This window comes from Centruroides vittatus, unplaced genomic scaffold, assembly GCF_030686945.1.
Source record: "Centruroides vittatus isolate TY-2023 unplaced genomic scaffold, ASM3068694v2 contig_753, whole genome shotgun sequence".
Lineage (NCBI taxonomy): Eukaryota > Metazoa > Arthropoda > Arachnida > Scorpiones > Buthidae > Centruroides > Centruroides vittatus.
The window spans coordinates 427,912-453,564 of record NW_027122489.1 but is presented as its reverse complement, the minus strand read 5'-3'; the positions used below and the strand labels follow the sequence as shown (position 1 = coordinate 453,564).

Here is a 25,653-nt window from a genome sequence, read left to right as displayed (position 1 = left end):
CCGTCCCTGAGATCGTTGTCAGAGGAGAACACTCTCTCTACGTTCGGCGGGCTGTCCAAGTGCCTGAGACTACCATATTATCAGTCTCTTGCCCTTCTCCCCGTTTCTCTGCCACACTTAGCTCTTAAGGGATTCTACGGCGACAACTTGCGGCCAATCAGATTCTTCTTCTCCCCTGGGAGCTTCCAAAGACGTCCACCCTATTTCCCGACGACGTAGCTTACGTTCGCGTCCGTCCCTTGTTTACATTTTTCCCCAAGCCGGCCGGCACGTGGCAAACACATTGACCCTTAAACGGAGACGCTACTCCTTTGATTTTTCCGGCCGTTTATGGCCCCAACGCCAGGTGGGTCCAATTATCTCTGTCGCGTGGCTTTTCGACGTAGGACGCTAAAAGTGACCTTTACACCTACTATGGTTCTTTTATAATCAACATCATATGTTTTGAGTTTCTGTTGCCTACTTAACTATTGATCAGTTGTTGTGTACCCATACCACAAATGTATTTATCTGTTACATTTCCTGAAACACAACCAAAGATTTGCCATATGAAACCTTTGATGTGAAACCTTTGGTTGTGTTTCATCTTTAGTTTTTCCATGTTCCTTTTCTGTACATTAATCCATGTTCTAATTGATGATATTAGACATGCCTAGATGAACTTAGATATTGAAAGCTAATAAAGTTTGGTTAATTTTTCTGACTATAAAACAACTTGAAAACTGTTCAGAAACCAGCTGTTGATTTTAGCAAATAATGGCTAAGTGATTAAGGGATAATATGCAGATGCGAATTTAGTTGTGAGTGATATAGTTCTTGTAAAGAAAAACAAGTGAGAAGTCTTGCTGGCATGAGTGAATTTCTGGTTCTTGCACATATCTGATAGGGTTTGAAATTTATTGCATCTCACCTCTTCTCGCCACATATTCTTGCTTGCCTCTGCATAGTCACACCCTAACTCTTGAATGCAAGTCATTTTCTATGTAGAGTCTGAGTGCAACTTTTTAAATAAAATTAGTATTAATGCCATTAATATCAGCATGAAATTTTATTTGCTGCTTATTTACTCTCTACCTATTAGGGCAGTCATTTTTACTGACCCAAAACAGTGTATTCCTTTGACCTCAGATGGTTTTTCAAACATGAAATATACTACAGATATTATCAATGCTAAAACACCTTTGTTTAACTTTTTGAGATTATTTCAGTGCATCAAAATGCATCATTTAGATGAAATATTTAAAATAATAAAATAGAGTATGTTTGTTGAAAGAGGAAAGATGAAAGAGTACAAAAAGAAAGAGTAAAGATAATAAAATTTAAATGATCATATAGATTATTCATCAATTTCATTAAAAATTTTACATTTTTAAATTTGTTAAAATTAATTTTTTGCACTTTGAAAATGTAGATTATTTGTATATAATTATCTGTAAATAAAACTTTTTATACAATACAAATTTTATTGTACTTAAATTAATAAATTATTAATTTTCTAGGACCCATATGCAGGATCTAAAAGATGTAACAAGTAACGTTCACTACGAAAATTATAGATGCAGGAAATTAGCTGGTATTGGTGCTGATGGTAATCCCAAAATGACAAATAAGTATGTTGAATTAGTTACTACAAAAAAATTTTTTTAATATTAACAGTATTGTTCAAATATAAAATTTAATAAATAACAATAAGAAATTACCTGGATAAACAAATTTTTATTTATTTTTTTTTTTAAATATGAACAAACTTTAATGAGTGTGATCTTAATAATTGATAGTAGTAGTAATGTTTATATGACTGGTATTGACAAGACTATGTCTTGTTTATAAAATCACACTGCCTGCTGTCTTATCAGCTTAGAAGTATGAAGGAGTACATGTCAGGAATTGAAATTTGGTACAGAGTATTGGGTGTCCAAATCATGCATGCATAAAAAACCAGACTTGTAGGTAGTCAGGAGATAGAGAACTGAGACAAAATAAAATACAAAATGGCAACACTCTCTACAAACAGGCAGTAGTGTGAGATTTGTGCATGCGTTGCTCGTTGGTAAGTTGGAAATACGAATATTGTGAAATCGAATTTTGACAAACATGTGCGTTGGGAAGTTTGAAAAGCGACTGTTGCTAAATCAAATTTTGACAAATGAATCTTTGAAAAAACCCATTCACCTGTCCTGTGTTATTTCTCACATATTTCTGGTCACTACGTGCTAACCTTGACAGATTGACTGGAGATGTCTCATTTCATCGTGTTGTTATAATTTTATATTAAAACTAACTTCCAAAATATAATTTTTTTTTCTTTTTACATTTATTAATATATACAGTCAAACCTGTTTTTATGTGCGATTTTTATTTGTGCGATTTTTTTAATGCAAATTTTTAATTTGTGCGGTATAGTTGGCGACTAGTCTCGTGCGATTCGTCATGTCTTACGTTGACTTATTATAGCTAAATAAACTTATTATAGCATAAATGCACTTATTATAGTAATATTATTGCATGAATATGCGAAAAATGAAATAATTTACTTTTTAAGTCAACAAAACACCACCTGGACAAAAATATTTAAAACAGACGATAGACCAGACGATGCAGTCAAGTGCTGACATCTGTTGTCAATAAATTCTATTTCGTACGGTTTTGAGTTATTTTCTATGTGAGACTTTTTTTATGCGGTCCCTGTTGACCGCATAAAAAAAAAATATTTTTTAATTGTGTCGCGAAAACTATTATTTACAGCCATTCGTGAGGTTTCGTGAGATTTTTTTTAATGCGGTCCCTATCCCCCGCATAAAAACAGGTTTGACTGTATATATATTTTGTTTGTGCAAAATAAAAAAATAATTGTGAATGTATCATTTGCAATTATTTTTACAATAGCCACCATTATTTTTTTCAAAAATGGGGAATTTTCTCATTAACAAAAATTCAAGCTGGGGCATCATGCAACAGAGAGAAATTTCAACATTCACTAGGTTAATTTCACTGAAAATGCATCATGGATGACCTCGTGGTTGTGGCTGGCAAAGTTTGAATGATTGCACTCAAAACCAGTGATACCAGAGATAATTGGAGAACGAGACCCGCCATGAGCATCGAAGTGATCCCACTTAGTAGTGAGTCTCTGAGACATAGTCTTGTCCCAAATACGGCCTTGCTGTTTTACTTGTTTTTATATACAAATGTTTTCTTTCTCATTTGGGTTTAAAATTTGCACTAAATTATTAATTAATTTAACTTTTACATAGAAAAAACTGTAGCATGTTTTTATAATTTTGTTTGAAAACATTATTTTGTAAAGTGAATGAAGGTGATTCAAGAAGAGATAAAAATGTATTCTGAAGTTTATATGATTTTCATAAAATGTAAAGCAATACAGAGTAGCTCCTTGTTATATTGGACATGTAGAGAGGGAAACTAAAGAGACGTATTTCAGATGACATGATATAACCAATGTATCTCTCCATTATTGACCCCATGTATTTTTATATTTGAAGACAAAAAAATATTCTGTGATATATTCAAATGAATGATATAATGAGGGGCTTGCCATGTATTTATTTCGGATTTCTACATTATCAAAATACTTATATAGCTAAATTGGAGAAGCTACTATATTATAATACAAATAAATATTAATTAAATTACAAGTTAATTAAATTATTGATAGATTTGATGTACCAAGTAAAAAGTTTATTATTATTTTAAAGTTTTTATTAATCTGATATTTAGTTATGAATTTGTTAATTTATGTTCATTATAATAGTTTTATTTTTATTGTCATATATAGAAATCCATTTACTCAAATGGAAGAAGAAAAACTTGAACATGAAGCAGAAATGAAATCTACAGAGAAAGAAACGGAAAAGGTGTTTGAAATGAAAGTTCAAGAAAAGCTTCAAAAACTTAAAGATTCTGAAAATGATGTAAGTTGTCTTTGTCATTTAATATATAAATTTACTTTTATAGCTTTATAACAAATGTTTTATATTATTTTATAAATGATCAAAATTTATTAAGAAATGAATATTAGACTTCAATTTCAAAATATTGTTTTGTAGTTCACAATAGTCTTGATATCCAAGTATGCTGTAAAGATATTACACAAGAATTAATAACTTTTGTTATCCATATTAAAATTCTTAAATCAGTATATAAAAATCTTCAATTTTTATTTTCAGTAGCATTAAGCTGACGAAATTAAAAACAACATACATCATTAAAAATAATAATAATAATAATAATAATAAATAATAGATTATCATTATGATTTTAATGGTTAGGTATAAATTCAACTTAACATGAGTTTAAAAATGAAAATAATCTTATAATTCTGCTTTAATATTTTTAACAAATACTTTGCTTATTCAGTTTTATTGAATATTTTACAAAATCAATCAGGATTCAATTTATGATAAACTTTTTTTTATAATCTTAAGAAAAGTTTATTTTCTTTACTCTGGATGTGATAATTCTTCTACATGTAAATAGTATATTGAAAAATTATATTCAAATATATTTTATTAATTCATTCTTTTAGTCAGCATGTTATGTGCATTTTTAAAATTTAATTTGATTATAATAACTTGTTTTATCATAATTATTAGCTTTTTATTAGTAATAAAATGATGATAAATATATAGCAAATATCACAAAATATATGCTACATATTTATTGAATATTGTAACCTGAAGAAGGCCTATAAGAAGAACCAAAAATGCTTGTCAAATTAAATCATCTCTTCTGGAACTGAAAAGTGTAGTTTGTGTGTTTTGATAAAATCACTTTTATGTACATAAAGAAACTTTATTATTGAGCTTAATTCAAATTAGTCCAAAGTGATTCATACCAAAGATGAAGTATATGAATCCAAGGATTTAGAACTAGTTGATTGCGTCATGTTCTTATTATTCCCACATACTTGTGTTAAGTATTTAAATACTTGGATGAGATTCTTGCAAGCTCACATTACAGCAAACAAGCCAGTTACAGTGGTGGACTGGCCAACTGGGAAATAGTTACTTAGCAAACAGCCTGTTGAGAAATTGGGAATTTCCCAATAGGCTGTTTGCTAAATAACCATTCCTTATTTTAATGTGTTATATCTCATTTGATGAAAACAAATTAATAAACAAAATACAAGTATTGTCCATATGTCTATTGTATTAAATTTTAAAAAGTCTTAATCTAGAGCTTAATTCAGATGTGCATTTTGCCACAATGTGCATTTTGCAACTTTAATTTGAAAGTAATTGATTCCAACTTGGGCCATAGACTGCCACAATGAGTTGTATTGGACTTATGCTCATCACCATCTGGATTTGATTCTAGATGCTTCAGAGCAATAAGCTAATGTCTTAAGTGCATTGGCCATCTGGCTGGCAACTTACATATATCCAGACTTAATTTGTTGCAGGTCCAATGCTGACCAATTTGAACACTAAAACTAATGTATTTCTCTGTCATTAAATTCTAGTTTCATTACACTAATACAGAGACCAAATTATTCTGTAATTGGACTTTTCAAGGAATATTAATTAATCATTTACTTTCAAACTTTATAATTATCAATATTTTAATCAACTTGTTTTTGAATATTTTGTGCTAAGGATAGCTATTTATTAACCACTGCATAAGGTAAATTGGTAACACTGGGCTCTCCCTTATCTTCATTGTTTTTACAAATTATGTTCAATTGCTTGTTCTCAAACAGTTTTCAAAAACTCATTCAATTCTTAAAAGAATATGATTCTGTCCCTGGTTAATTCCTTAAGACATACAGACAAGACCTTGATTAATATGTATCCTCAATAGGTGACCTTTTTTTTCTCTGACAAAGGTTCGAAATTGTTTTTGGAATATAATTTATCATGTTCTTTGATGAACATTATATCAGACAATTTTACTTATTTGACTATGAGTGGAATCTTAATTTTTCACTTTTTGCAGGTTAAATAGGTTCTTCATACCCAAAAACCTTTCTCATTTCTGTATTGGATAAGTTTCTGGCTCATAGTAACATTTATCATAGAAAAATAGTTCATTCTGAAGAACTTTTTCCATAATTTTTTATTAAAAATTGAAGATCTGTTTACTACTTTATTAAATCATTCATAAAATAAGCATCTTCAAAATTATTCTGGTTTTACATTTTAATAGTGAGCAGAAGTTCACATAACTAAAATTTTGTTCATTATAATAAAATAAAAATTTTCAAGCATAGAAAATCAATTTTAATATTGTGCAATATTTTATTATTTTTGAAATATAGCTTAACCACAGACACGAACAAATGAAGAAGAATTTAGAACAGCAAAGACAAGAATTAGAAGAAAAGAGAAGAGCTTATGAAAAAGAGAAAGCTGCATTTGAATTGGCAAACAAAGATATGGAAGATGTAATGCGAAGGATGACGCTTGATTCTAATTCAAAAGAGTAAGTACATTAATTTTTGTAAACTTCCAAATCAGGCAATATGAGTTTTTTCATTTAGTGAAAATAATTATTTAAAACAAAGCATAGATATTTGAGTTTAATCCAAAAAAAATTATTAATGTAATAATTAATCTGTTCTAATATGCATAGGAAAGGAAATAAATTTTTATATGAAAGAAATGCAATACAGTGATACCTTGGTTTTCGTCGATAATTCATCCAAAAACAATCAACAAAGTCCAAAACCGACAAAAACTGAGTCAATTATTTCCATGTGAATCAATGTAAATCCAATTAATTCATTCTAGACAGTCCAAAATAATATTAAAAACACATTTTATAGAGAATTAATATAGTGTTAAATACTAAAAGCAATAAGAAATTAATATTAAAAAAAAAGTAATCTAAAGGAAAGCAATGGAATTGTTTGGCTAGATGCACGGGGTAATGTCTTGTCTTATAGAAGTTAGTTGGACACGAGCTTCTAGCCTATATCACCCTGTGGTAAAATGTGACATAATTGTCATGTAATAGTAATTGTATGCGTTTATGTTAGTCATATCATGGAGAATAATGCCTTCTGGGAGGTCCGTTTAAGGGTAACTGATTGGCCTCTATTCAGGTGTTACAGACGTGGAGAAAACCCAAAAAACTTCATGTGACCAGCCCATTCTGGCAAAGCATGAACCCACGACTGAACTACCAGTGTTCAAGGAACGGAAACATTGGCCAATGGTGGGCCGTCATGGGGTAAGGCTTATAGAACAAGAAATAATGCCACACTGAGCTGGAAAATGAGTGGGTCGCCCTTTGTTTTCACAAAATTAGCAGCAAGGTCACTTGGGCATGCCAACGAAAACCGAAACAAATTTTTCGCGAAAAAAACCGACGATAACCGAGCTATTATTGTATATTAAATAGTACGTTAAAACTGTTAGAACAGGACGCCATTGTATTCTTTGCATCAAGAGAAGGTTTATGTATGAATTACATTTCTGAAATCTTTGGCTGGCAATATATTAATTTAATTTCTTCTGTAATTTTTTTCTTTATATTATTGTCATCTAAAGTAATGCTATAATAATTCACTGTATTTTTTTATTTAATGTTGTTTTATTTATTTCCTGTCAGTGTTCATATTGAATCTATTTTTTGCAAAAAGCATTAGCAAAATTTCTTACTCCATTTGAGGATGAGATTAAAATAGTAATTTCATCAACTTTAGATGCCAAGTCTGCAATCAAGAAAACAGTATGGTTTTTGCCATTTGATAGTTTGAGAAATAAAATTTGATTTTAAAATCAAATGTACACAAAAACCTTTTTTCTTCTGAATTCATTTCCAACAGCAGATTGAATTTTCCTTTTGAATAATTTTTACAACAGGTCATAACATTTTCATGAAATTCAATCTCACATTCTCATTTCATTAGTATGTCATAATCAAAGGTTTTGATTACTCCTGTTTTATTGTGATTACATTTTTAATATCATATTTTTGTCCTTTTTGTGTGTATGATAAATAACTGTTTTATGAATTCTTTCTCGCTTCCTTAAAATTACCCCCTTTTTTTATTTGGCATTTCTATATATGATTCTAGCCTTATACATACTGGGTCATTATAATTAAAGTTCCACTTTGAAATGACCATAAAAACTACTGGACAGAATGTTATCAAACTTGGTAATAAATAGTGTACAGGACAGTGGTGGTGAACCTATGACTCGCAAGTCAGACACTGACCCATGCAGGCTTTTTAAATGACCCATGACTTAAGTTTATAAAAATCATTTTTTATATCATAAAAGAGAGAACAGACAATCAAAAATATTTAAAAAATAAAGTATATATAGTAAAAAGAAATTATTAAAAACAATGGAGTCAGAACTTTTCCAATCTTATGTATTGTACTTTCAAAAAGTGCACGAAAATTTTGAAATTTTTGTGCACTTTTTGAAAGCACAATATGTAAGATTAAAGTATATATATCTAATGTCGAATTTATAAAAAAGCCAGTCTAAAGATCTGATGCAGGCATTGGAGCATTCTCACGGTCTCTGGAAATTCCTAGCTTTGCTGGTTCTTGTTATGCCGACAGAGACTGTCCGTTTTAAAGGCCCAATGCAGGCATTGGGACATGCATGTGATGTCATTCTGTGGTATAAATAATAAAATTCCTATTACAAAATAGTAATAATAATATACTGAATTACACTGTAAAAATATAAAGTAAATATAAAAGAATTTATATTGTTAATTTAAATAATAGCTAGGGGTGCCCCTAGTTGCCATTTTTGGCATACCCTCACAATTGACCATACAGTAGATATTTCCATGTGGACATTGGCTAGCTGATTTTCTATCGTGTCTCTGTATGATTCATGACAGCCTAAACTTGACTCACACACACATTCATTGCATCATAGAACGGGGAGATGTACTGTACCAGTGCTGAACTAAATGGCAGCCTTGTCGTATGTGTCTAGAAGTGTTTAGTAATTCAAAATTATTATTATTTTTTTGTTATTAAAGTTTCTCATCTTTTACATATGTATGTATATCAGGTATGTTAATAAGAAATTTCTTCTCTAGAATACAATAATTTAATATAAATAATTTTAGCTGTAGCCAGGTACTACGTCAGTGGTTAAAAAAATAAAAACAAACGATACAAGTTCCATATCAAACAGAACAAACAGACCATATCAAACAGAATGGTTTGATAAATATGGTGTGATTGAAAAGAATAAAACAACTTTGTGTGTAATTTGTAATGAAAAAGTCACATCATGTACAGTACATACAATGTAAAAAGACATTTTGAAAAGTTGCATTCTAGTCTCGTCCTTTCAACAGATAAAGAAAGAACATATTTTTTAGAAAAGAAAAAAGAGAATCATTCACAAACCATTGTTTTAAAAACTTTTTGATTCCAAAAAATAACATTACAGCTGCTAGTTTTCAAGTTGCCCATTGCCTTGCTCGCCACGGGAAACCTCTTTCAGAATGAGAGTTTTTAAAACAAGTGTTTTTAGAATGCAGTGCTACTTTGTTTGCAGATTTTAAAGAAAAAGACTTGATTATAAAGCATATAAATGAGTTACCAATAAGTTGCAATACAATTAAAGATCGGGTAATAGAATTAGAAAGAAATATTTTTTCACAAATACATAACGACAAATTGTGCAGAAATGTATTCAATTGCTTTAGATGAGATTAATGATGTAAATGGTTATGCACAATTATCAGTTTTTGCTCGATATAAATCAGACAATATAATGAACAAAGATCTAATGAAACTAATAACATTGAAAGGGAAGTGTGCCAGTCTTGATATTTTTAAAGAATTTGATATTGCATTTAAATAAATGGATATTGACCTATAGAAAATTGTTTCTGTAACAACAGACAGTGCACCCAATATGGTGGGGAAAAACATTGGTTTCATTCAGTATCTTAAGCAAATATTACACATTCTCTGATTGAATTTCATTGTATAATACACCAACAAGTTCTATCTGCAAAGCAAGGTTTTAAAACATTTTCCAATGTAATGCCAGTTGTAATAAAAGTCATCAACTTTATAAATGCAAGAGCTCTTAATAAATGACAATTTGCACAATTATCAGAGGAAATTGAGTGCCAGTATTCAGTGATTTTGACATACAACAATGTTCAATGGCTCAGTTGTGGTCAAGTTCTTAATTGGTTTGTCATTTCATTAGAAGAAATTAAGCTCTTTTTGAATGAAAAAAACAATAGTTTTGACGAATTTTCACTTATAGATTGGTTAAATAATTTAATGTTCTTATGCGAGATCACTCAGCATTTTAATGAACTGAATAAAAAAAACTTCAAGGAAATGGACAAATTGTTTTAATGATGGTTGAAAATATTAAGGACAAAACTTGACATCTTTACTAAGAATTTGCAAATGAAAATCATGAAATATTTTCCTCAATTACAAAAACATTTTAAAAACACAATAATTTTTGAAAATATGCTTGACATTCAAGAAAATGCAATTAAAAAATATTTAATGATATACAGGAAATAAAACAAAGTTTTGAGGAGAGATTTAATCAATTTAAAAGTTTGTAAAATACATTTCACTTTATTTTATATCCATACAAAACAGAATTCGAAACAATGGAGTTAACTGAATTTATGTGGCTAGGTATCCATGATTTAGAAATGGAATTAGTTGAATTTCAATGCAGCATAGTGTGGAAAAATAAATTGGAAACTTGACTTCCGAAGTAGAAGGAAAAATGTCTGAAAGTAGTGCAGATAATAATGATCCCACACTAAAAATTGAAAATATTATATTAAATGTATGGGATTCTTTACCAATAATTTTATATCAATGAAGAAGCTTGCTAATGCTCTTTTAATGATGTTTGGGTCCACATATTTGTGTGAAAAATTGTTTTATTCAATGAATTTTGTAAAATCTACCAATAGAAATAAACTTTGAAATGAATTGACTGCAAAATGTGTTAAACTAATGAATACAGAATATGAACTTAATATCAAGAAACTATCTGAAAATAAACAACAGATTTCTCATTAAATATACTTCAACTTTATTATACATAAACATACCTGTAACCATATCTATTAATAAATATTTCATAAGGTGCATGTGATTTTCTTTATTCCTTGTTCATTCAAATACTCAGTGCAGGGGCGACTGCCAACTGGGCCTGGTGCAGTAATTCATGGTATCACCCCATTGATATCAATTTTTGACGTTGACCTTTATTTTTTGCTCTTCACTTGTGAAAGTAAAAGTTGTAAAACAAAAAGGAAACATAAACTTTTTAGAGAATTTTAAAAGTGAGAACCAAAAAAAAGTAGTTTTTAACCATTTTCCCCTTCCCCTTTCCAAGTGATGCCACTGACTTAGTGACCCATGAGCTAGTATTAAAAAAAAATAATGAACAAAATTTGACCCACTTTTCAAAAAGGTTTCCCATGAAGTCTTGTAAACTATTACCAAATTTGATAACATCATGCCCAGTAGTTTTCCTTTTATGGCCAATCAAATTGGAACTTTAATTATAATGACCCTGTATTTTGTATGTAGTGTTGTAAGTAAAAGTTCATAAACTAGTGAAAAGTCAAACAAATTATTTTATTTAAATAAAATACCTATAGTAAAATAATAAAATAAAATCAATTAAATTGAAAATGGATTATAATTATAAGATTCTCATTTCCAAAAGGTCCCAAATGAAAATAGACTGGTGGCCTTTTGAAAGAAATCATTGTTTGGACTTGCAATTTGTACAAAACTGCAATAAATTTCTTTTCCATTAAACTTAGGACTTTTTGACAAATACTGAGCCAGGTAGTGAATCTAGTGATAATAAGTAATACATTAACTGATGCACTGTGTTTTTCAATATTTTGGACTTAGGCTCTCTTGGAAATGAATTATTCAATTGTAATCCATGTGTTCAGTTATAAAAACACTGACTGGCATATTTTAAAATACTACTAAAAGTTTAACATGCTCTTTTTTCATCCATGTTTTATGGATTTCAGTGTTATCTCATCTAAATTGATTTTTTTAAAAGTTGTAAGCTGATCTAATGTCCTACTGTACCTTGATTCCCAATACTATCCAGGTCTTATCAATATAGAATTTTCATTCTTTATTGAAATATACAAAGAATACAATGATATTTATCTTCTTTGGAGCAATGAACTTGGTTCTATATTTACAATATACAAAAGTTCCTTCCTTTAAAAAAATCAATCGACACATGAAAGAAAATTATAACTAATTAATTATGCCTATACATATTATTATGCTTAGTTCCACTTGTAGCAATTGATTACTTTTCCCTGTAACAAAGAAGAGTTTTAAAATCCTTGGATCTCTCTTTGTACAAGGGGCATACCATATTGATTTACACTTTTGTTTGTGTCAAAAAAAATTACAACTCTAAGTAGGTCCACCTTCTCTCAATATAGTCTTCCTTCAACTGTCTGTACTTGTGCCACCAGTGTAGTGCCCTGCTTGAACTACTTTTTGTTAGTGTGTCACACCCATGCCTGGACAGCTGCTTCCAATTCAATGCCTCATCAGGTGATAGTCAGAAGGGGCTAAATCAGGGAGTATAAAGGATGCAGAGTAACTGGAACTTCATCTTGGCAGTTGCAGCAGTTGTTTTCTGACTAGTGTTGGAATCCACATTGTCATGTTACAGGAGAATACTTTCTGCCCATTTCCCTGGCTGTTTGTTTTATTTCATGACAAGCTCCAGAGTCACCACATATGCACTGTTATTAACGGTTATTTTCTGTTCCAGCCTGACAATGATGATGTGCCTTCAGTGTTTCAAAACATTGAGCCCACACACTTGTTGGCTGAGGACATTGAAATATCTTCAGTGGACTGCCTTTGTGCTTCCATTACGTTGATTGGAACTTTGTCCAGTTCATGGTAATGGAGTTGTCTCACCACTGGTCACAAACCTGGACATGAAGCCTGCTGGATTCTGGTCATAACATTACAGGAGATGGCAGCTCCTGTCTTCATGTTGTTGCATTTGTCTGCAGTCAGTAATTTTGGAACTCACCTGGGCCTTCCACATCTTAAAGTGCTCATGCATGATGTGTTGCAGGGTGAATCCATGGCTGCCTCTATTTCCAAGAATATGACATACTGTACTTCCAGGATGGAATGTTAATTGTTGTTGTCACTTTCACTTTCCTTCTCTGTTTGTGTGGCCATGTTTTCTGTGATGGTGCTTATTCTACACATACTGTCAACAATTTCCTATGAATCTGTAGTATTCACACCCTCCTTCCAGAGAAACTAAGTCATTGCTGTTTTCCTTGATGATCACTCTCCATGATGTCAACTCAGCTGCTGACAGTGACTGAAAAAATTTGCTGTTGTATTCACAGATTTTACCCTTCTGTCCAATGCTGCCATGTGATAGCACACCAATGCCTAGCTAATGGTGACTGGTCATAAGCCAAGCAGATCATGGGTTTTGGGAAATTCAAAAGTGTAAAACAATATATGTCTCTTGTAACTTGTAAAAAAAAAGCGGCTTTCAGAAATAATTACTCAATACTGAAAATGATCATATGAGTTTCAAAATATAGATCATAAAATATCAGTGTTTTACTACTATATGCAAAACAAAGACAATATTTTGTCTTTTTTTTTAAGAGAATATTTTCATAGACTTCCTGAACAAATTCTAATGATGAAACAACATAGATTAATTTAGTAAATGAAAACTGTATGTTATAACTTAAATGATATTTTATCCAATATTGAGAAAAATGTGACAGTAAGTGATTATTTTAATGAAAATATATGAAAAAGAATTATATCAAAATGACTGTTTTTGATTTGATTTTTATCTGTTTGTTAAAAAGGAAATTGGAATTATGGCAGAAATGTTTTTAAATCTTCTGCCTAATATCCAATTATTTAAAATCTGCTCAAACACTTCAGGAACATTTGTTATAGAACTTTATTCGAAGCAAAAACCAGTTGTTCATATTTTAAAAGTTAATTTAACATGTTTAGTGCTGAAGATGCTTTTCTACATTCCTTTGCTAATATGCTGATGATGCTCATGTGTCCTCATAGTTTGATTACATTTTTGTTCAGGGAATTTTTTTTTATAAGAAATATTAATGGTGTCTGGAGCATCTAAAACCTGCCCACCCTGTATGTGTGCTTTTATGTATTTACTTTTCCCATCGTCTCACTCACATTCAGGTCTGAATGACCCTAATGGTGGACAATTTGGCAAAACAACCATCCTGATTCCTTCAACCTTACATGGCTTTCTCAGACTTTTTCAACTGTGCATAACATCTTTGACTGCATTCTGCAGTCATGACTAATGTTTGAAGACTTCCAAACAAATGGCACACTGGAAATTCTGAACACAGTGAACATTTTTATAGGATACTGGGGTAGTGATTTAAGACACTGGTGGCATTATCTGGCATACAATTGAATCACAAATTGTAGTTATTTAGATACCTGTTTGAAACCTAACCTTATGTCAGTTTTGCAGTAATCAAACAACTCTACTTGGGTGCATAACTTTTTTTGTCAGTGAGTGTACTTAATGCATATAATAATCAAAGGATTTGAAATCAGGGCACTTACCAGAACTCTGTCTAATCTGGGTATTTACAGTCAGAATATTCAGTTTATTGGATACTGTAAATATTTCAATCTAGACATGTTTTCAGGATTCACAAAATATAAAATTTGGGATGTACCCCAATATAATTTTGTAGATTGAAATTTTGATTCAAGAGGAAAATAAAGTTTGCATACATCTTTTACATAGACATGAAAAAGTAACTTTCACATAAAAAGACCAAAGTTATTGATTTCCATCCAAAATTGACTGATATTCTTGGCTATCTTAACCTATTATAGGATCCACCAACCAAAAGTAAGCTTGTTAGCATTTGCAGAAGAGGTCCCATAAAAGATGTGGAAGCAAAGTGGGATGAGGCCTCAGTCAATCTCTAAAAAAAACAATTAGACTATTGAGATGATTATTGTCATTTCACATGAACAACTCGTTATTAAAAATGCAAAAAGAACCTGCACTAGATTCATTAATATGGATGTTTTCTACATAATTACAAAAATAATGGTTTCTTTAAATTTTTTACATATACTACAGCTTAGATCACTGGGCTCCTGGACCAAATCCAGTCCATGTACATGTTTGATCCCTCATTTATAAATGACAAAAAGGTTTACTATTTGTATATATGGAATATACAAAATATTTGTGGCCTGCCTACATAAGACTTATGCATAATTTTTCCCACCCATTAAAAAGTTTGGGCACACTTGCTTAAATCATTAAAATGAGTAGCAGAAATTTATAGAATTGAAACATTAAATAATTTGACACTTAAAAATAGCAACCTTGCTATGTCATATGACTAGCTTGTTTTCATGTTTGAGCACAGTGTTAATTTCCATAGTTTATTGTAATTAATATGCAGTATTTAAAATACAATATTTGTTGTCTTTCACATTACTCATATCTCCTCATCCAATATTATTAGTATGCTAATATATCTTAACTAGTATGCCAATTTATTTATAAAAATTTTTCTGAAAGTTTTGATTTTAATTAAGCATCAACTTATCTACATTTTTCAGAAGTTATTTATTTGGTATTTGTTTTTTAAATTTGTCTGCTATAAAATGTCAAAGGTTATTTGTTTTTCTCTATATTATTTGTATATTTTTAAATTGTCTTTTTAAGTTTAATGTTAATGTTAAAATATACAATATAAAATTAATTTATTAATTTTACAGCACTGTTCAATTTAGTATACAGCAGTTAATGTATAATAATCTTAAATAGATGCAATTTGTTCATGAAAATAGTAAGCAATAAAAATTGACGTGATTATACATATAGATTTCCAAATTATATTACAGTGGTACTTCAGTTCTTGAATTGCTCCCAATGCAAACAATTTAGTACTTGACCATTTGCTTGTTACTCCACCAAACAAACATGACTTGCTAAAACAAATTTTCAATTATAAACAAATATTTTTATTTTAACTTTAATTTTATAATCAATAAAAATATTTCCTATGATAAAAATGAGTAACTAAGGTAACTCTAGTTTCATTTTATTTTAAAATTAATGACTTTAAACCTTAGAAACAAGCAAAATTATACTTGAACTAGTTTTTTATCCCCTATTTAAAACATATGCAACCCAGTTGTCATGTTTTCCAAGCCAATGAAGTGTTTTAACCAGTTGTTTGCGCCGTACTCCCATTGGAGTAACTGGTTTTCATTAAACTGTTGCGCAGTACTCCAGTTGGAGTAAGTGTCAATTTTTTTCATAATTAACTAGTTAGTGGCGATTTAAGCACTGATTGTCTTTTACCTTCAAAGACTAAGTCTGTTTCAATCAATAAGATATTTGTTACCACCCCGTATTTTTAAATTTACTAATAAAACTCCTCCTTTCCATGTTAAGTCTATGGGAGACCCTTCTTTTGTTCATTTGACAATAAAATCCTAGTTAGCATGCCCGTTGGGCTGTAATTGGTATATTATAGCTAAATGACTATGCTTTAACTAATAAGCATCAACTTGGGTTTGTGAGGTGGGAACTTTCTTAGAAAAAGTTATACCAACTCGGAGCTACATTGTCATCTACAAACATAAGAATAATGATTTATAATTGTTTGTGTATCTATTTTTAGCTTGAATTTAATAAATTTTTATGTATATTTATCCTATTTAACAAATAAGCATGTTTTTAAACCACTCAGCCATAAATCTTTCAAAAAACAAAGTACTTCCGTAATACATAAGAAGTACAGTAGTGAACCAAGAATCAGAATCAATTGGGGACTGGGGTTGTTCAGATTAGGGATTTGTTCCGATTACGGTTTATGTACGAAAAAATATATTAACCTATCCGATGTTCAAATTTTTCTCTGTTGCGTGTCACTTTGTGTTGAATTTTCGTCGATTTTAAGCCTAACGAAAATTTTTATAATAATAATCGAGGCTATCGTATTGTTAAAAATTATTTCTGCATTTTGTACAAACAAAATAAATATATTGAAGAATATAAAAACATGAAAATTATACTTTAGAAGTAAATCTAGTATCAAAAACGTTCGATTCAGCACGACACAGTCCAACTGAAAATCGTGCCGATTACCGGCGATTCTGATTACCGGGGTGCCGATTTACGAGTCTCTACTGTACATGTATAGTCGTTAATATAATAAAAAGTAATAATCACTTATTATAGTCTACTATTAGTACAATAGTGTAAATAACGTATAAATAGAATCAAATACACATCATCAATAATAAAAGTGTATTGACCTAGATTTAGAAAGGCCACCACCACCCCACGCCGATCAGCATTATAATCTATAGGCCATATTATTTTTCTACGTTGATCTAGAAAGCTGCAGTTTCTTTTATTTGACAGAAAATAGACATATCTAAGTAATGTATATAACAAATTAATGGAATATTTATAAAAAAAAAACGATTTTTTTGAATATTTTAAAATCTTACATTTTATTAATTTTTTTAAACATACATAATATTTTGAAGTTAACAATCGTAAAGTTAATATGTACGAGATAGAAAACCAAAAACAGATCATATCTACAACAATTTTTAAGTGAGATATCGCAAATTGAAAATTTACTTTAAAAACCACAAAACATCTATGCAACAGCAGTGTTGTTTTGGATTATCGAGTGCACAGCTGACAGGTTAACAATCTCTTTCTGCAATTTTTCTTACACAATGTATGTTGTAACCAAAAGTTGTCTATTTTTTTTAGTTTAAAATTTCTTGAACACAATGTTTAACCACACTCAGTGCTGTAGAGTTTTGGTGTTTTAGTCGGAGTCATCAAAAATCTGACAACTGACTCCTTTTTACTTTCCCATCTTATGTATATAAAATGGAAAAGTATTGGAATCATGTCAAATTTGACCCTCCAAGCTTTTGAAAATCTACATGTTTTGAGACCGCCTGAATTCAAAAAATGTCAAATAAAGGTGGGAAATTCATGCATGTGTGTGTGTGTTGGCATCTAATTTGTTTAATTTCTTTATTCTCTGTTTTGAGATATTGTTTAATATCTCAGAACAGCAAATGTGTAAAGTTTAAGAAACAAAATTTGGCACAGTAGCTTGTGTATAAAAGAGGCATTAATGGTATTAAATTTTGGTTCTTAATTAAAGGTCAATGGGGTCATGTGTCATTGGACTTAATGAATATTTTACTTATTATTAGTGTTCACGATTTTTTATAAAACTTGTCTCTGCCCTCAAAATTAGCTTTTTGTCATTTTATAATAGTACAGTAAAACCTGTTAAGATGTTCTCGCCTGAGATGTTTTTTTTCCTCCTAAGTCATTCAAATCCTACAGTATTCTCATTTTGCCCATAAGCAGTGACATTGAAAGATGTCGCTGGCCCAGGTGAAAAATTTATACGGGCCTCGAGAATGATAGAACGTAGAAACTTTTGCCTTTTCAATTTATTGAAGCTGTTATTCTGAGGTCAAGTGATGACATCCAAATTCCTGGGCCTATTTTGTTAACAAGCCTACCTCTGGTCAGAGTCAGTAGATTTTTACCTGATCACATTTGAAATGTTCAAAGTTTAGGATCATCTTCCTCATACACATTATGAATTTTTTTTACTGTTTACATGGCATTATACCCTTTCTGAAACTAAAAAAGTATAATATGCCAGATTACATTTCATCTGCAAACATTTCCACTTGATATTACTCAAACAAAACATGAAGTAAAAAGTTTGTATTCTTTGTTTAGCAGCTTATTTTAATCTCACATTATTAACAGCTGTCATTACTTAACATATTATTGTTAATGTAAAGTTTTTTTTTGAATTTTTAATTTTATTAGGATGAATGGATTTTGTTACTTTGTATTAGGAATGGCTGTTCCCAGATGAAACAAAGGAATGTGTTAGTCTTTCCATAGCTGTTGCTCACTGCAAAACTCTGCTAAACTTTGCTATAAACTTTCTCATTTCTTTGCATTTTTAATGATTTAATCATGCTAGGCTTGTAATCTTATTAAATTTTAATTAAAATGCTTTATAAGTGTATTTTTGGGGGTTTGGAATAGATTAATGTAATTTATATTATTCCTTATGGAAAAAATTCATTAGGTACTAAACAGCCTTCTGAATGAATTAAGTTCGAGTACTGAGGCATTACTGATTTTAATAAATGTTAAATCCTTTGTAATTGTTTTTGAATTTCATGTCTAATGAGTGTTAAATTCTATACTAATTTTAGTTAAAAATTTTGTAGTAAAATACTTCTAAAATGTCTTTTTTAACTTATTCTCTCTGATTCTATAATTTTGACATAATGCCAAATCTTAAAGCTTAATTTATAAATCTTCATAACCACATTTTACGTAGAATGTTAATAGAATAGAATTTTACATAAAATTAATTAAGATATTTGAAATACAGAGTATCAGTACAGCAGTTACAAACTTTCAGGAGAAATAGAGTACACCTAGATAATCAGAAATCACATAGCAGTGCATGGTCGGAAACACTTTCCTGGCGCAGTAGTGACGACACAAAACACAAGAAAGGAAGGACACGAACAGGGTGAGAAAACATGTTTGATTTTTGCTGTACTAAGAATAATAAAGGTGTTTGAAATCACGACCCCAGGCCATGATGCAGGCCTCACATCTCCAGCACATTGAAGATTAACGTTGATAATACCGGGAGTGTCCCAGATTTCCCCAGCAGCTGCCACGATGCGTGCAACAAGTTCCTCAGCACTGTTAACGGGAGTTTTGTACACCAATGCCCCAGAGGAAGTAGTCAAAGCAAGTGAGGTCTGGCGATCGAGCGGGCCAATGTAATGGGCAAGAGCCGCATCATGCTGAAACTACACAAAGAGTGCATAGCAGCGGATACATGTGCATCGTCCAATAGGTGTGGCAATACGAGGGCTGTTCGGAAAGTTCGCGGCCTCAAGTAGAACAACAAACAAAATAATGTTAAAACTTTTTTTATTTTTCAATATAGTTTCCTTTATTAGCAATGCACTTATTCCAGCGATGTTCTAGCTTTTTTATGCCATCACAATAGGTCGATTTGTCAAGGTGTGCAAAATACTCGTTCACTTCAGAGATGATTTCGTCATTTGAGTGGAATCTCTTTCCAGCCATAAATTTTTTTAGGTTTGGAAAAAGGTGGAAGTCACTGGGGGCCAAATCAGGTCAGTACAGTGGATGTGGAACTAATTGGAAGCGAAGTTCGTTTATCTTTTGTTCAGAGATTCTGCGGAATATGCAAGTGCATTATTGTGGTGGAACGGAACCCTTTTCTTCTTCAAGTGTTGCCTCTTTTCTTCGATTTCTTTCTTCAGTTTTTCCAAAAGTTCACAGTAGAAGACAGCATTGATGGTTTTTCCTCTTTCTAGGTAGTCAATAAAGATGATGCCTTTAGATTTTCAAAAAATCGAAGCTATCACTTTCCCCACTGATGGAACTGTCTTTGCCTTCTTTGGTTGTGACGAACTGTGGTGTTTCCACTGCTTCGACTGTTTTTTTGTTTCAGGAGTGTAGTAATGGATCCACATTTCATCAGTAGTCACAAACCAATGCAAGAAATCCTGTGGATTTTTCTGGTAGAAGTCCAAACACTTTTTTGACATCAAAGTGCGAACACAATTTTGCTCGGCGGTCAGCAGATGCGGCAACAACCTTGCTGAGACCTTCGTCATACCCAAATTTTTGGTTAAGATGTGGTGCACTCGATCGACAGAGATGCTTGTTGTCTCAGCTATCTCACGCGTTTTCAAACGGCGATCTGCTAACATAAAATCGTAAACTTTGTCGATATTTTCTTCAGTGACAGCAGTTGATGGCCGTCCGCTGCGAGCGTCATCTTCCACACTCTCTCTGCCAGATTTAAAAAGGGCTGTCCATTTTTTCACAGTGGTGTATGAAGGAGCAGACTCTCCCAAAACTTGATCCATGTCAGCTTTGATTTGAGATAGGGTCAACCCTTTTTTCGTCAGGTATTTTATGACCGCACGAGTCTCCGTCTTCTCCATTTTTGACAAAGCACTTGCACACTAACTATCTGCTAAGTGGTCGTGGCAAAACTTTATGACAAATCAAGCGGAAATTGGTATTGTATCTTTAGCAAAGATGTCTGAATAATTCCCACCAAAAATTAAATTGATCGCAGCGCCGCATATAGGCAAGGCCGCGAACTTTCCAAACAGCCCTCGTACTTGCTGAAGGAAGATCAGATAGTTTGCACTTGTCAGCTGTTTGGGCAACAAGTATGGCCCGACAAGGTGGTCCCCTACAATGCCAGCCCATGCGTTTACTGAAAACTGGGTTCTTGTTGCATGTGGGTTCTCCTCCAACCACACATGGGTGTTATGTGAATTGTACATTCCCTCCTGCATGAAGTTTGCCTCATCGGTGAACAAAACAGTGGCTGGAAACGGGGATCTCTTGCGCGCATCTGTAAATACCAACATGCAAAGGTCAATCGTGGAGCAAAATTGCCTTCGTCCAGTAACTGCACGCGCTGGATGTGATACAGGGTGTGTCGTTGGTATGCAGGAGCCACCAGACACTCATATGGGAAATCCCGACATGACTGGTGATAGCCTGCGTACTGGCACCGGGATTGTTCTGTACCAGACCCAGCACAGTCTTGTTGTTTCGTGTTCTTACTCTTCGCTCACTCACTGAAGGATCCTCTGTCGGACAACCTCTGGTGCAAGCATGCAAAGAAGGTGTGGCAGTTTGCCTCCTGGGGTAATGTTGAGTGTACAATACCACTGTGCGGCTTGCCCATTGCAATCAGCGGCCCCATATGCCAGATGCATGTAAGCAAGCTCCACGTTCGTGTAACGTGCCATCCTACTACCACTCTGCTGGCAGGCGAAATGAAGCTTCACAGTGAATGAGGCCGAAACAACTGCATGCGCACATGTAACGTCATCTGATGCTTTGGTTTATGTAGTGACATCATCGCATACACCAGCCAAAGACATCCCTGCATTTTTGCTATACTAAGAATAATAAACATGTTTTCTCACCCTGTTCGCGTCCTTTCTTGTGTTTTGTGTCATCACTACCGCACCAGGAAAGCGTTTCTGACCATGCATTGCTCTATCATGCTCTATCATACTCTATCTCTCCTGAAAGTTAGTAACCACTGTACTGATACACCCTGTATATTTCAAATAATTCTTGTTACAGAAAATATAACATATGACTAATAATTTATAAAAGTTTACACAATCATTACTTTAGAAATTTTATAATTATTATTTTTTATTAATATTTATTCAAAAACAAACAATATTGCCAATAATATATTTTATTTAAGATTTACTTTCATGATATCATTTTTGGTGCATCACCATTTTAATAGAAAAGCATAATAATTAATATACATGGCGCACACATTTATGTAGGTCGAAAAAAGAAAATAGCAACAGTCATTCCAGAAGAGCACATTTCAAGCAAAAAGCTCTTAAAGCTCGTTCATGCCAGCAAATGTAATCTTTAAATTTAAATGTTTTCTCCTCTTGGGATTAAAGAAAAAATGTTTTAAAGGCATTTATTTGCAAACTACAAGTTACAAATTTCATTTAATACCAAACAGTATTAATGAATTTTCTTCTTATTAACTATTTTGTACTTAAGATATGGTGTGATTTTATAAGTGCCATATGTATAAGTTATATATGGATTTTCCTAACAACAAATTTTGTTATAATATTGGTTTAATGATAGGTGCAAATACCAAAATTTGATCATGTACTGTACATTCCAATAATCATAATTTTTTTTAGTATTTACAGCCATTCGTGAAGTTTCGTGCGATTTTTTTTTAATGCGTCTTTTTTAATGCGGTCCCTATCCCCCGCATAAAAACAGGTTTGACTGTATTTATAATTAAGAATATATCAAGGAATTTCACAGTTTAGTTTTCTATATTATTATTTGTAAGAATTCAAATAATCAAGTTTTTAACATTGACTTTGTATTAAAAATTGTTAATTTTAAAAGAACAAATTAATTATATGCTGTATATATGCAAGTTTCAAAATATTGTTATCTATATTTGAACAATAATTGTTAAGTAATTAATTTTCTAACCAATTTCTAGTACAAATTAATGTTATAATTTATATGTATAGAACTATCTGAAATTTAGAGTCTTAAATATTTTTATAATCAAACATACGAGAGATACATTAATAATAAACTATAAAGAGATATAAATTCAGAGTATAATAAAAATTATAAATATGAACAAAAAGTCATTAAGAATAATTAACATTTGTTTTCAAGATACTTTGTTTTGCATTTAATTAATATTTACAATACATTACTTTAGCATATTGTTAGTTTTTTAAAATTTTGTGCATATTTATAAAAGAATTTTATGATTGCAGAATAGAGAATTAATAAAAATCTAAAAAACTCCTTAATTTCATAAATGATATAAATGTTATCAGTGTGATTTTCAGATCATTAATTTTTTGGGAGGGAAATTAAAATACAGAATAGGTTAAAAATTTTGTTCTTTATAAAATCTTTTGTGCCAAAACCATTGTTTTCTTTAGTTATTCTTTCTGTGGTTGTTAAATAAATTTAGACACGTGCAATATTTCGCATTAAGCAACAACATTCGACATATTGTAATTAATTATATTTTGAAATGTCATGTTCTCTACGGGTGCCTTTGAATAATGTCAAACATTGTATTAATTATGCTGCAATAAAAATGTAATATTTTGAATTTTTGAGTCTTTATATTTAAAACTAACACAATTTGCATGGACTAATTTTAATGTATAAATTTTTTTTTAATTTTATGACACATACAGATTTTAAAATAAAACTCTGTTTTTATAGGCATTTGGATAGCAAAGAAAAGAAAAAAGAAAAGAAGAAAGGACTTTTTTAATTCCATTCATCAGTTCTGTTGCTGTCCTGATGTGTCTTCATTCATTCACCATATTTCCACTCTGGTTGGAGAGGTGTGCGTGCGTGTGTGTATTTAATGAACAGAGAATGTCATTCCTTTACATCAATGTTTGACAATAATGTTTTATTTCATTCCTTTTCATCGTTGTGTCATTTGTCTGCATCTATCATTTATTTTATTAGCATCTTTTTTTCTGACCAATCTACTTTTTCCCCATGATTGTTGCCCCAGGACAGCATCAGACGTCATTTCTTAAAAAATTAGTCTTAACCTCTGGAAATCGCAACAAACGAGCGTACAGTTTACAAATATTTTCCCTTTGTGTGTGTTTTGTGTTCAAAAGCAAGTCATTTGATCTAAAGTGACATCAACTATTTGTAACCTCAATTGAAGGGACTTTGTGCCATATTTTCCACCAAGTAGTTTTTGTTGTTGACTGTAAAAAAAATTAAAAATTGTCAGGAAGTCACAATAGAGAACTTTTCAGACATTGTCATTTGCTTATTCTATCAATTGCACAAGAGCCATTCGCCATCCATTGTTTATCAATTTTTATAAAAGATTGTTTTTTCCATATTGTTGTAACTTCTAAGAATTAAACCAAATTAAAAACATAGAAGATATACATTTTTTTATTACTCTTCTCAAATACATTCTGAAAATTGAGTTTTTTTTATACTTAAGTTTATTGGGACACGCTTTTTGCAATCTTGTACAATAAAAAAATTTCCATTTACTTACTGAGACAAATTGGAATGTGCTCAAGTGTGAAGCATTTATACTTGTATAAGTTGTCTGTTTATATATACATATAAATATATATATATAAATATACATATTAAAGAATAGTTGTCTGGTGTTCAACAAATAGTGTGAAAATATTATTTCATGCTTATTTGATGCATTTTTTACTGTTCTTATGTAAAATATTGCTATAGTCATCTTTTGTACTTTTTTTGCAGACATTTAGTAGGTAATAAAAATTGCCATTGATACTATCTGCTTTGCATTAGTATTTTGTTTTGTACTTTTTATCTTTATTAAATGTTTATGAAATAATTGCTGTGATAATTATTGAAAGTAAAACTTTTTATAAAATTTCTATACTCCAAACATACATATAACTTTATACTGTACATGTACAAAACATTTAGTATTTAATATAGGCTTGCCATAAAATAACAGGTAAAAATTGACAGACTATTCCATTAAAAAGCATTAATGCACGGATTCATTTCTTTGTTTTATTTGATAAATATTTTTTGAATTACCATTAGTAGATCAATGTATCGACGAAAAAAACACACTTAATTTGTAATTTAAAGATTAATTTTTTGATTTAAACTGGAGTCGATGTATATAAAATAGAAAAATATTTTGAGAACTAATCTATTTCAACATTAATACTTATGTAAAAAAAAATGAAATGTAAATTGAATAAAGAGGAGGGGAAAAAATTGAAGTTTAGCAACTGTAGTAAAATGTGACTGATATTCAATACATTAGATATAAAATAAAATGTGAATGTAAAAAACTAATTTATGCATTTAATATATATTTTCAGAATGAGATACATAAGTTCTTCAAAAGATAATATTGCTGAATGATTTACAATGGGACTATTATATGGCATTATGAAAAATTGTATGTTTAGTTTATTAATCTTTC

The 25,653-nt window shown here is 30.9% G+C and overlaps 1 protein-coding gene across 4 annotated transcripts in view; it reads left to right on the top strand.

Moving 5' to 3' along the window:
• Positions 1-25,044, top strand: part of pnut (septin 7-like protein pnut) — a 55,554-nt gene extending 30,510 nt beyond the window's left edge. For 3 of the 4 annotated variants that reach the window (XM_067277675.1, XM_067277677.1, XM_067277674.1), the window contains 4 exons: positions 1,500-1,610; positions 3,797-3,932; positions 6,278-6,441; positions 22,463-22,613. In XM_067277675.1, the coding sequence (XP_067133776.1) occupies positions 1,500-1,610; positions 3,797-3,932; positions 6,278-6,441; positions 22,463-22,550 (499 nt within the window). In that variant the 3' untranslated portion in view covers positions 22,551-22,613. Of the gene's footprint in view, positions 1-1,499; positions 1,611-3,796; positions 3,933-6,277; positions 6,442-22,462; positions 22,614-23,912 lie in introns of those variants that run through there. The other variant, XM_067277676.1, reaches the window with a different exon arrangement.
• The last annotated feature ends 609 nt before the right edge of the window (positions 25,045-25,653 follow it).